Below are 13967 nucleotides of genomic sequence, written 5' to 3'. Positions count from 1 at the left end.
GAATTCTTATCTCAGTTGATTATTTTCTTTCTTTTCTTCCCAGTCATCAGATCAAGTCGCTCCAGTATAGCAGCACAGGGGATGTCATTCTTGTTGTGTCTGGGAATTCTCAAGCCAAAGTGATTGACAGAGATGGCTTTCCGGTCATGGAATGTGTGAAAGGAGACCAGTACATTGTAGACATGGCCAACACCAAGGTAAACACAAGGATGGTGACTGACCAGGCTTCGAACCGTGGCTCTGTTTCAAAGTATTAAATTTTTATGCTCAATTTCTTTTAACTGAAGAAAAGGAGTATTTTTTTTTTCCCACCATTAATAGAAATGATAGTTTCGAGAATGGTTGGGAAGGGAAGAGCTTTGATAGTAGGTTTTTTTTTAAGCAAATAATTTTGGTTCTGAGACATTTGTTCATTTTCCTTTCCCCACATGTTGTTGCTTAAAAACTCAATTACCCAATTTTGTCTGTAATATTACAGTTGGTAATGCTGGCAACAGGAACGGTAAAGCAATTGGCTGGGATGGTTCTGCTATCAGACCTTTGTGAATCATTTTTTTCTCAGAGCATGTCTTCATTTAAAGCATTGAGCAACAATCAATCAATCAGAGATACTAAATGAGCTCTTACTGTGTGCCGAGTACTGTACTAAGTGTCTGGGAGAGTACAATGAAATTGGTAGACACAAACTCAGTCCATAAAGTGCTTCCAACCTAGTGGGTCACCAGGCAGAAGCCTTCCCTCTTTTTAAATAATAATAATAAGAAAGATAATGATGGTATTTGTTAAGCACTTACTATATGCCAGGCACTGTACTAGGCACTGGGATAGATTAAGCTAATCAGGTTGGACACAGTTTGTGTCCCATGTGGAACTCACAGCCTCAATCCTCATTTTACGGATGAGATAAACAGAGGCCCAGAGTAGTGAAGTGACTTGCTCAAGGTCACCCAGCAGACAAGTGGTGGAGCTGGGACTAGAACCCACGTCCTTCTGACTCCCAGGCCCATGCTCTATCTACCTGGCCATGCTGCTTCATTGGCTTGTTTTGCTAGAGCGCTCTTGCTATTTATTTATGTCAGGTATTTATTTTTAAGTCAGATATTCTCCCAAAGTCATCACCCAATCTGCCTCTTGATATTCCCCAAGTCTTTGAGAAAAACAGCTCTTCAACTCATTGCTGAGCTCCTTGTACATTAAGGACCCTCCGTCTCCTGCAGCCAGCTGGGGTGGGAAGACTTTCTGCTTCACTTGTCTTATGCCGTCGAGTCGTCTCCGACCCAAGCGACGCCATGGACCCATCTCTCCCTGAATGCCCCACTTCCATCTGTAATCGTTCTGGTAGTGTAGTCATAGAGTTTTCCTGTGATAGTATGGAAGTGGCTTTCCATTGCCTCCTTTTGTGCAGTAAACTTGAGTCTTCACCCTCGCCTCTCTCCCGTGCCGCTGCTGCCCAGCATGAGTGAGTTTTGACTTGTAGCAGATTGTCTTCCACTCGCTAGCCACTGCCCAATCTAGGAATGGAATTGGTATTCCTCTGCTTGATTCTCCCTCCCATTTTTGAGACCGGTAGACTCTTGAGAGCTTTCCAGGTATGACACTGAGATGGGTTCCGCTTTAACCTATCCTATAAGCCCGTTCTTTCCCTTTGGGATAGGAACAAGGCTGTCTCAGAGCAGGTCCAATTTTTCTAGAGTCTTTGCTGTATTTCTTCTGCATCCCAGCCATCTCCCTAAGTGAAGGAAGCAAAAGAAATAATAATCATGATAAGCAGCATGGCCTAGTGAATAGAGCATGGGTCTGGGAATCAGGAAGATCTGAGTTCTAATTCCAGCTCTGTGACTAATCTGCCATTTGCCCTTGGGCCAGTCGCTTTGCTTCTGTGTGCCTCTGTTACCACATCTGTAAAATGGGGAGTAAGGCTGTAAACCTCATGTGGGACGTGGATGGTGTCCAACGTGATTAGCTTGCATCTACCCCAGCACTCAGTACAATGTGTCACACATAGTAAGCACTTAAATAACATTAAAAAAAGATCTCAGAAGAAAGTTTTCAGTGAATTATCAACATATATCATTGCCTCTACAGTATTCCCCCCGAGCTAGGTTATTACTGATACTGCCTTAAATGTAAATCATTTGTCTACTTTACCCATAGGAAAATAACTTAAATACTTAATTAGCCATTTATGTACTGAGGAAAGGCTGTTATCTTGGTTGCAGATATTGACCTGAGAGAAAGAGACTTGAAATTGAAGTATGATTTTTCAAGAACAACAGACTTGGAGGCAAATCTTTTAAACTCAAGTCTCTTTTTTGACTCCAAGAACTATTAGTTACTCTCCTGTGTATGAACTGCAAAATGCTGGGAATTAGACATTAAAAACAAATTAGCTGCCCTTTTAACATTTGAAAAGCACTGCTTTTGAATGTGAGCAGACTTTCCTAGTTATGATGCTGAGTTTGTAAATTCATGGGTTTTGTTACACCGTGGGATAGTTGATTTTGTATAGGAAAAAACAAAGTGAAGTCATTGTGGGCAGCGAGTGTGTCTACCAATGCTGTTATAGGGTACTCTTCCAAGCACTTAGTACAGTTCTCTGCCCAAAGAATACCTTTGATTGACTGATTGATTGATTCATCATTCAGTCATATATACTGAGCGCTTACTGTTTGCAGAGTACAGTACTGAGTGCTTGGAAAGTACAATTCAGCAACAGAGACAATCCCTGCCCACAATGGGCTCACAGTCTAGAAGTGGGGAGACGGACAACAAAACAAATAAGAGGGCATCAATTTAAATAAATAGAATTACAGATATATACACATCATTAATAGAATAAGTAGAATAATAAATATATACATATATATACAAGTGATATGGGGCAGAGAGGGGGCTAGAGCAGAGGGAGGGAGTGGGGAAAGAAGGGGGAGCAGAGGAAAAGGGGGGCTTAGTCTGGGAAATTCTCCTATAAGAGGTGAGCTTTCAGTAGAACTTTGAAGGGGGAAAGTGTGCTAGTTTGGTGGATGGATGGGGAGAGATTACTTTCTTGGCCCTTTTAATTATTTGCTTTTCTCAGAAGGTGCTTTATCCATAAAGGCATATCATTTTGGGGTGCTTGGTGTTGTAGTGGATCCGAAGCTAGATCACTTAGGAGATGCATTCTTCTTCAAATGCCGATGAGTCGTTTCCGGCACATACCGACTCCGTGGACACCTTCTTCAGAACATGCCATCTTCTGTTATAAAGCCCTTCTGATTTGTGTAGCCATAGAGTTTTCTTGGTAAAGATACAGAAGTGGTTTGCCATTGCCTTCTTCCGTGCAGTAAAACCTTGCGTCTCTGCCGTAGTCTTTGATCAGTTTCGATCAGTTGATCATCCACCTTTGACTCTTTCCCCGTCCGCTGCTGCCCAGCACAGGTGAATCGACTTTCTCCGACACTGTGGCTTAGACCTTTCCATTATGGGTAGCCCTATATGGCCTAGCTCTAAGCCTCACCAGCATACGCCAACCCTCCTGCCACGATAAATCGTCGTTTCATGGGAGAGAGGAAGTGAATAGGCTGGACCCAACCCACCACCTGCTTTGGGACATACTTATCCCAGCAGTCCTGCCTTCCTGCTCCTAAAGTGGGAAAGGACATGAAGTCCTTGGTTTTAACCCAGCACATAGGATGTATCCACTGTGAAAATCTGTGTCTTATTACCATCCCTCTACTTCTATCTTTCATCCTTTCGTCTGTCTTTCTATCTATCATCCTTAAGCATGGCTCAAGCTGCTAAAGTGCTGTTTACCTTCTAGACTGCAAGCTCGCTATGGGCAGGGAATATGTCTTAGTGTTGTGTTATTCTCCCCCAAGTGCTTAGTACAGTGCTCTGCACAAAGTAAGTGCACATTATATATGCCTGATTGATGGATTGATCTTTCCCCCACAATGCCTTTAAAAGACTTTTTATGATTCACTGTGTCTTCATAGGGCAGTTATGAAGAAAAAGGAAAAAAAATTCTTGGGAACTTATTTGGAAAGGGAGATTTTAGCGACTGGGGAGAGCGCCTTAATGAGCTCAATCAGTTCATTTTTCTCTTAGTTCTTCTCTGAATATAATTATGTAAAATTGCCCAACCATGTTTGCATTACTCCGATTTCCATCTCAGGGTTAATCTCTTATAATGGCATGTGGGGGATAGTTGAAATTACTGCCATCTCAGCTTTTCTTTCTCTTTCTTTGTTTATACTCACCTTCTATCAATGACTATTTAAACGTCTCATTCATCTCCAGTGTGATTAAGAAGCTAGGAGATGGAGGAAACTGAGTATTTAAATATTTACTGTGCACCTGGTATTATATTAAGCCCTGGGGTAGATACAAGATAATCAGGTTGGACACAGTCCGTGTCTCATATGGGACTCGCAGTCTTAATCCCCATTTTACAGAAAAGGTAACTGAGGCACAGAAAAGTTAAGAGACTGGACCAAGGTTATGCAGCAGTCAAGTTCCAGAGCTGGGATCAGAACCCAGGTCCTCTGACTCCCAGGTCCCTGCTCTATTCTCTAGGCCAAGCTGCTGATCATTTCATCAATGGTATTTATTGAGCACTTGCTATGTACAGAGCACTGTACTAAGCACTTAGGAGAGTACAGTACAACAGAATTAGCAGAGACGTTCCATGCCCATAATGAGTTTACAGTCTAACCACATGACCAGATAACTCAGTGCACCAGTGATGATAAAGACCTGCATAGTTTCATTCTGAGACTGAAAATGCTTAACTCTTCAAAAGAGAGAGAGAGAGAGAGAGAGAGAGAGAGAGAGAGAGATCAGGACTGATAAAAAGTATTGGTCTCAAGATCTAGGTTACCAGTGACTTAAGGGGTTTGAACTCAGAGCCACTGACAGAAGTTGTTCAAGTTGAGTCTTGATTTCATCATTTTTACTTTACAATCTCCACTCTCACCACCTCTGAAATCCCTTTATCCATCCAAAACCCCCTCATCTGCCTTTTCTCCCACACACCGCCTCCCCACAGATCTGTCCTGTTCCTCCACAGAGACCTCTGATCTTTGGACCCCATCCAGTTTTCTCAAGTCATCATCCCCCGTTTACCCTCCATTCCCAAACCTCCTTCCCTTGTTGACCAAATTGACAACCTCAAGTCCACCATCTCTACTGAACTCAAATCTCTCGCTCTCCCATCCCTTTGTTGATGTCATACCACTAACCCAGCCCTGTATCACCTCCACAGTCTGCGTCCTCTGCTCCTGTGCACGAGCTGGAGAGCGCCGCTGGTGGAAAACTAGATATCAGCCTGATCTCATCGACCTAAAGTTCATCCTTGCGTGCTTTAACTCTGCCCTCTCCCCTGCCTGGCAAAATTATTTCTCTATCCTATTGACAGCCATGTCCATTGTCCTTGCCAGTTGTTCCAGACATTTAACTCCCTCCTCAAACCCCCTGCCCCCCCCGCCTCCCCATCCCTCGCCCATAATGACCTGGCCTCCTACTTTATTTGTGAAAATTGACGCCATCAGGCGTGATCCCCTTAAAATCACCCCTGATCCTCTCCAGTCCCTCCCTCCTCCTGCCCCTCCTTCAGCTCGCCCATCTTTCCCAGGAGTATCTCAAGAAATCTCCAGCCTTCTCTCAAAATCTACTCTCTATAAGTTTGCATTCGACCCCATCCCTTTGCACCTTATTAAAATACTTGTCCCTTCCTTTCTCCCTCCCTGACCGCTATTTTCAACGGTTTGCTCTGCAGTGACTTCTTCCTCACTGCTTTCAAAATATGCTCATGTCTCCCCTATCTTAAAAAAACCCTCCCTTGACCACATGGCTCCCTCCAGTTATCACCCCATCTCCCTCGTACCATTCACCTCCAAATTCCTTGAGCTAGTTTTCTACATCTGTGTTCTCAAGTTCCTCTCCTCCACTTCTCTCCTTGACCCCCTCCGATCTTCTGTCCCCTTCCTTCCACCGAAACTGCCCTCTCAAAGAATTATCTCCTCTTCCTAATTATCTCCTCCTTTTACTCCATCTTAATCTTCCTTGACCTATCTGCTGTCTTCGACGCTATCGATCACCCCCTTTTCCAGGAAACATTATCCAACCTTGGCTTCCCTGACATTATCCTCTCCCGGTTCTCCTCCAATATTTGTGGCCTCTCATTCTCAGTCTCTTTCATGGGCTCCTCCTCTGCCTCCCACCCCCTGACTGTGATAGTCCCTCAGAGTTTAGTTCTGGATTCCCTTCTATTCTCCATCTACACCCACTTCCTTGGAGAACTCATTCGCTCCTATGACTTCAACTTCCACCTTCATGTGGATGATCTCACTCCTTCTCTATAGTCTTGCATTTCCTCCTGCCTTCAAGACATCTGTACTTGGATGTCCTGCCATGACCTCTAGCATAACATGTCCAAATCAGAGCTTCTTAACTTCCCACCCAAAGCCTCTCCTCCCCCCACCATTCCCATCACTGCGTACAGCACCACCATCCTTCCTGTTTCACAAGCCTCTTACTTTGGCATTATCCATCACTCTTCTCTCTCATCCTACCTACGTATTCAATCTATCACTAAATCCCATTGGTTCAACCTTCACAGCATTGCTAAAATCTTTTCTCTCCATTCAAACTGCTACCTCGTTAATCCAGGCACATATCCTATCCTGCATTCATTACTGCATTAGCCTCCTTGCTGACCTCCCAGCTTCCTATCTCTCCCCACTCCAGTCTAGGTTTCATTCTGCTGCCCTGTTCATTTCTACAAAACCGTTCAGGACATGTCACCCCCCTCCTCAAAAAACTCCAGTGGTTGCCATCCACCTCTGTATCAAACAGAATTCCTTGCTATTGGCTTTCAAGCAGTCCACCACCTTGCCTCCTCCTACCTCACTTCTCTCCTTTCCTTCTACAACCCAGCCCGCACGCTTCTCTCCTCTAATGCTAACCTTCTCACTGTGCCTCGATCTCACTGTCTTGCCACCGACCCCTAACCCACATAATAATAATAATAATGATGATGACATTTGTTAAGAGCTTACTATGTGCAAAGCACTGTCATACCTCTGGCCTGGAACACCCTTCCTCCTCAAATCCTACAAATTATCCTCCCTCCCTTCAAAGCCTTATTGAAGGCACGTCTCCTCCAAGAGGCCTTCCCAGACTAAGGCCGCTTTTCCTCATCTCCCACTCCCTTCTACGCCTTCCTGACTTGCTCCCTTTGCTCCCCACAGCACTTATGTACATATCTGTCATTTTATTTATTGGTATTGCTCTCTGCGTCCCCCGCCCCTAGACTGTAAGCTCATTGCTAGCAGGGAATGCCACTGTTTATTGTTGTATTGTACTTTCCCAAGTGCTTAGTACAGTTCTCCGCACACAGTAAGTGCTCCATAAATACAACTGAATGAACGAACATTTTGCAGATGAGGAAACTGAGGCACAGAAAAGTCAAGTGTTTTGTCCAAGATCACATGGTAGGCAAGAGAAAAGTTAGGGACTGAATCTGGGGCAATCAGTGGTATTAATTGAGCTTTTACTGTGTGTAGATAATGGTATTAAGTGCTTGGGAAAATACAACATACGATTGGCAGATACTACCCCTGCCCACATGGAGCTTATAGTCCTATAGACTACAGTGTTTTGTACAGTGACTAGGACTCAGCGTCAGTGAGAATGGTCTTAAACTCCAGCGTCAAACCGAAACTTAACCATCACCAAATCTTAGTTTTGAGGAGCAAGCTTCATGTTGGAGAGCGACACTCACTGAAACTAAAACTGATCACGGGTTCATTACCAAGTGCGCCAGACTCTTCATAGAAGACAGGGAAGGGAAATTCCCCAGAAAAGAAAAAAATCTATGATGCACAGAAAAATAAAAGCATTTCCAGATAATACATTTCAAAATGCACACTGATCCCTTTGACAATAATGGAAAGGATGACAGTGAGCCCGTTATTGGGCAGGGATTATCTCTATCGGTTGCCAAATTGTACATTCCAAGCGCGTAGTACAGTGCTCTGCACGTAGTAAGTGCTCAATAAATACTACTGAATGAATTTAAACCACCCTTATGTGCTAAATTGGCCTACGTCCAAAGGCCAGGTAACATATTAAGAAAATGATTTATTTGTTTTTTTTGGGTGCAACCCTTTAAAAAAAATGGGCTGAATTAGGAATCGATATGAATAGACTAAAACCTTATGACATGCCAGGTAAAGTAGTTTTTGAGGGTTGATTGATTTCTTTGCCTTTTTCTAGGGTCACACAGCAATGCTGAATACTGGTTGTTGGCATCCGAAAATAAAAGAAGAATTTCTGACTTGTTCAAATGATGGGTGAGTAGGAAATACAATGATATTTAGTGCCACGTCACAGTCTTGCCCCCAGTTCCAAATGACTGCAATGCCTAAAATCATCATCAGTGGTAACTCTCGAGCTACTTACTATGTGCAGAGCACTGTTCTAAGCACTTCGGAAAGTATTAAAAGTAGAGTTACAAGATGCTTTAACTGCTCATGGTTAGCCTAGGATCTGGAGGCCCTGCCCGGTATTTCATCCAATTGCTGCCGGAAAATCAGCTGACCCGCTGCCCCCTCCCTGCCTTGCACTGTTCCATTCCCGCTCTGCACTGTTCTAGACCATTTTCCTCCCAAACCAGACTCTTAGCAGGATAGCGGAGTGCATAGAGCACAGGCCTGGGAGTCAGAAGGTCATGGGTTCTAATCCCAGCTCTGCCATTTGTCTGCCACAAGACCTTGGGTAAGTCACTTCATTTACTTGGGCACCAGTTATCTCACCTGTCAAATGGGGATAGAGACTGCGAACCCCATATAGGGCATAGACTGTGCCCAACTTGATTAACTCGTATCTACCCCAGTGCTTAGCAGAGTGCTTGACACATAGTAAGTACTGAACAAGTATCATAATTATTATTATTAGGACCTCCCACAAGGGACTAAAAGATCCAAAATGGTGGCTTCCTGGCCTCGTGGCTCCTTGATGTCTGTCTCCTCCCAGTCATTCAATCAATTACTAGTATTCATTCATTCGTTCATTCAATAGTATTTATTGAGCACTTACTATGCGCAGAGCACTGTACTAAGCGCTTGGGATGAACAAGTCGGCAACAGATAGAGACGGTCCCTGCCGTTTGACGGGCTTACAGTCTAATCGGGGGAGACGGACAGACAAGAACGATGGCAATAAATAGAGTCGAGGGGAAGAACATCTCGTAAAAACAATGGCAACTAAATAGAATCGAGGTGATGTACAATTCATTAACAAAATAAATAGGGTAATGGAAATATGTACAGCTGAGTGGACGAGTACAGTGCTGTGGGGAGGGGAAGGGAGAGGTGGAGGAGCAGAGGGAAAAGGGGAAAAAGAGGGTTTAGCTGCGGAGAGGTAAAAGGGGGGGTGGCAGAGGGAGTAGAGGGAGAAGAGGAGCTCAGTCTGGGAAGGCCTCTTGGAGGAGGTGAGTTTTAAGTAGGGTTTTGAAGAGGGGAAGAGAATCAGTTTGGCGGAGGTGAGGAGGGAGGGCGTTCCAGGACCGCGGGAGGACGCGGCCCGGGGGTCGACGGCGGGATAGGCGAGACCGAGGGACGGTGAGGAGGTGGGCGGCAGAGGAGCGGAGCATGCGGGGTGGGTGGTAGAAAAAGAGAAGGGAGGAGAGGTAGGAAGGGGCGAGGTGATGTAGAGCCTCGAAGCCTAGAGTGAGGAGTTTTTGTTTGGAGAGGAGGTCGATAGGCAACCACTGGAGTTGTTTAAGAAGGGGAGTGACATGCCCAGATCATTTCTGCGGGAAGATGAGCCGGGCAGCGGAGTGAAGAATAGACTGGAGCGGAGCGAGAGAGGAGGAAGGGAGGTCAGAGAGAAGGCTGACACAGTAGTCTAGCCGGGATATAACGAGAGCCCGTAGCAGTAAGGTAGCCGTTTGGGTGGAGAGGAAAGGGCGGATCTTGGCGATATTGTAGAGGTGAAACCGGCAGGTCTCGGTGACGGATAGGATGCGTGGGGTGAATGAGAGAGACGAGTCAAGGATGACACCGAGATCGTGGGCCCAAGAGACGGGAAGGATGGTCGTGCCATCGACGGTGATAGAGAAGTCTGGGAGAGGACCGGGTTTGGGAGGGAAGATGAGGAGCTCGGTCTTGCTCACGTTGAGTTTTAGGTGGCGGGCCGACATCCAGGTGGAGACGTCCAGGAGGTGGGAGGAGATGCGAGCCTGAAGGGAGGGGGAGAGGACAGGGGCGGAGATGTAGATCTGCGTGTCATCTGCGTAGAGATGGTAGTCAAAGCCGTGAGAGATTTATTGAGTGCTGACTATGTAAAGAGTGCGGTACTTGAGAGAGTACAACAGAAGCGTGGCTAAGTGGAAAGAGCACAGGCTTGGAAGTCAGAGGACGTGGCTTCTAATGCCGGCTCCGCCACTTGTCTGCTGTGTGACCTTGGACAAGCCACTTCACTTCTCTGGGCCTCAGTTACCTCATCTGTGAAATGGGGATTAAGACGGTGAGCCTCACGTGGGACAACCTGATTACTTTGTATCTACCCCAGTGCTTAGAACAGTGCTGGGCACATAGTAAGCACTTAAATACCATATTTATTATCATTACTATTTTTACTGCTTCACTTGGCCTTCAAATGTATAAAAGAAATCTGTTAATACCAACAGAGCTCATACCTAGTGAGGCAGTAGTCTCATTCATTCATTCAGTAGTATTTATTGAACGCTTACTATGTGCGGAGCACTGGACTAAGCACTTGGAATGTACAATTCAGCAACAGATAGAGACAATCCCTGCCCAATAACAGGCTCACAGTCTTAAAGGCCAGAATAACATGTCATAATCATCACCTTTTCAGGGTAATAACCAAAATCAGTAAGGAAAGGTTGATATGTTCCTACCTCTTTTTGTACCTCTTCCCAGATTAGAGGTAGTATATTTTGTGGAACACAATGGGGAGGATTCTGCTTTTATTCCCTTTGTCGGATCTGTGTATTTTCAGCCATAAAAGCTGACTGGTTTCATCTGGGGTCTTTCCTCCGATGCAACACATTGCTTAAAACATTTTAAAAGCCATACTCTTTAAAAAAAAAAAAAAAACTGAATGAAAAAACAGCAGTATCATTAGGAAAATAGTGTTTTATATCTTCTTTATATTTTGGTTTTGTAAACGTGTCTTGAACAATTCAGAACAATTTCTCATCATCTCTTTTGTTGTAAGTCGTCTGATGTTGAAGTTGGGAGAAAAACAAAACATTCACAAAAATACTATTTCTTTTCCATAGAAACAGGAAATAAGTCCCTAAAGGGTTTTAGATTTGGCAATCAATGCACATCAGGACTTTCTAAAAAGAATGAAAATATTTCATTGCAATTCTGATAGAGTTTTAAAAATGAAGATTTATTACTCCCATACTGATTCCTTTTCATTTGATATTGTCTTACAGCAAAATCCTTTCTTCTAAATGTTTTCCTTGGCAATATATACGAAGTAAAACTTAAAACCCCAAGTTAACCTCGCTTGTAACCCAGTGTAACGGAGTAGAAAACTCATGCTTCTTCTTGACTAAAGGGTAGTGCTCAATTTTTCAGTACCATTTTCATGTCAGATATCCCCAATCTCTAGAGATACCGATAAATTTGATTTCACTGATTGCTTTGCAATGCCCGAGGTTGAATTGGTCGGATAAACTCTTCAACATTCTTCCTGAGCAAGCATGCAAGTACTGCACTTAATTTTTCCAAGTTGAAAACAACAAAAGCATTAGGAGATCTTTTGTTTCATCTGAACTGTCAAAGACTTCCCCTTTGAAATGGAGATTTAATTTCTGAAAATATTCATTTGCATTGGTTGTAAAGACTCTTGCCTTCAATATGGGAAACAATGTGATCACAGGCTGATTTTTTAAGACTTTAAAGAAACACTAGCTGATTTAATAATTACTGTATAGTTTGTCCCAACTGTATTTTGAAAAGAAATACTTTGAAAAGAAACTGAAAAGAACTACTGCTGCATTGAATGAAAATGGGGATTGTTATGGATGGTAGCCACTTGGTGGTTTGGAAGTTTCCATACACGTCCATTTGGAGCATTGTTTAAAATTTCCTCACTTGACCAGACCTTTTCATTTTACAGCATATCAAGCAGGAAGGACCCCTTGAATTCATATTTGGCATAAATACCGGGCCTTGGGTTCCTGCATATTAAATTAGACAATCATGAGTTTATATTTAGTACACCTGCTTCTTCTGTAACATTACATTCTTGATGGATCCTCCATTCCTGAAAATTTATAATATCTCTGCCATTTCTGGTCCTGCCAGGTTGTACACAAATGTTTCTTCCAACACTTGCATCCTGTCCTATCCAGATAGACTCCTGCTGTCGGGAGAGCATTCCCCTAGTTCCTAACGACATTTATGAAAACACATATTATGGAAGATCTGATTGTCCCTTAATTTTTTCTACCTTTAATGGGTCGAGCAGCTAAAATAAAAAGCATTTTAAATGTAAATTGTCATGTAGTAAAGGTGGTAAGGGATGAGAGGCGTGCTTTTGTGTTTGGAGAATATTGAAATATATTCAAAAGTGGTTGATTCACAAACACTGGCAACTAATATTCAATTACCTTAACCCATTCCAGGCATCTCAAATTACAGGAGGAAACAGGAATCAATAGTGAATTAATGATTTGTATACAATATGTGTGTGTTTATATACACATTATATATATATATATATATATGTACTTGCTACACAGTGCACTATATATGCAATATATATGGAAGCAGTGTAACCTAGTGGAAAGATTACGGGCCTGGGAGTCAGAGGACCTGGGTTCTAATTCCAGCTCCACCACTTGTCTGTTGTGTTACCTTGGTCAAGTCACTTAACTTCTCCATGCCTCAGTCCCCTCATCTCTAAAATGGGATTCAATACCCATTATCGTTCTTAGACTGTGAGTCCCATGTAGAACAGGAACTATATCTAATCTGAGTATCTGGAATCTGCCCTTGTGTTTGGCACATCGTGAGCACTTAACAAATACCACAGTTATTATTATTATTATTACAGCCCTTTTGTTTTCTTCTGTTATAACCCATGGTTTCGATCTAAACCATCCTGCGAGATACATTTTAAGATACATGACTTCCAGAAATTATATTTAAGATGAATGATCATTTTGATTTAAAATAAAAAATGAGAGTAAAATTTTACCATGCTAGATTTAAAAAAATTTAAGTGGTTGTTAATGTTTTCCTGAGAATCTGTTTAAATTTGATTTCAATACCTGCTCTTCAGAATGTAAAATCAGATGCTCTGCTGAGAGTAGAGGTTCTCCAAGAGCAAAAATACTGGTTTAAGAATCTGTTTTGAATGTCTTGTCTTGAATTTCTCATTAGGTTTTAGGAAACATTGCTTGTGCCTTTGAATTGTAAAGAATTAAGACTGGGTAATTACTGTATAAAGATGAATTTGATCTAGCGAGAAGATCAAATTAATTATTCTTTCCTTAATAAATTATAAACAAAATTACAATAATGCAACAGATTATCCTGCAGAGAGAGTGACAGGAGATAGGAATATGCATGATTTACGAGACAAAAGCACCATGTCTTTTTACACAAAAGATAGTACTCTCAGAAATGGTCTGAAATCTAACAATAGGAAGCTTTTTGCAGAGATTACTGTTTTCTGGGGTGCATTCTTTTAGGGGATTTTATATCGGCATATTCATAGAGACAAATTTAACTCACGCATCTGGTCAACTTTAGGCCACTTGTGGACGAGAATACCTATGAAGGTTTCATTTTGTATGTCACTGGGGATAGGACCGTGTGTTGATCTCTATCTTATAAAGCTACATTTGGAAAAGCAAGTGAAGTATTTCGTGATTCGCAGGCTTTGAAATGGATGCAAACTACTTGACCTGAGCAAAAATAGTTAGAGGGTCACGAAAC

The 13967-nt window shown here is 42.9% G+C and overlaps 1 protein-coding gene across 1 annotated transcript in view; it reads left to right on the top strand.

Annotated features, from left to right (window-relative positions):
• WDR70 (WD repeat domain 70) overlaps positions 1-13967 on the top strand; it is a 359232-nt gene that overhangs the window by 125030 nt on the left and 220235 nt on the right. Inside the window, exons 8-9 of the mRNA XM_029060393.1 lie at positions 44-197; positions 8257-8333. Of these exons, the coding sequence (XP_028916226.1) occupies positions 44-197; positions 8257-8333 (231 nt within the window). The remainder of the gene's footprint in view (positions 1-43; positions 198-8256; positions 8334-13967) is intronic.

The sequence above is a fragment of the Ornithorhynchus anatinus genome, chromosome 3 (genome assembly GCF_004115215.2).
Source record: "Ornithorhynchus anatinus isolate Pmale09 chromosome 3, mOrnAna1.pri.v4, whole genome shotgun sequence".
Classification (NCBI taxonomy): Eukaryota; Metazoa; Chordata; class Mammalia; order Monotremata; family Ornithorhynchidae; genus Ornithorhynchus; species Ornithorhynchus anatinus.
This window is presented reverse-complemented; position numbering and strand designations above follow the sequence as displayed.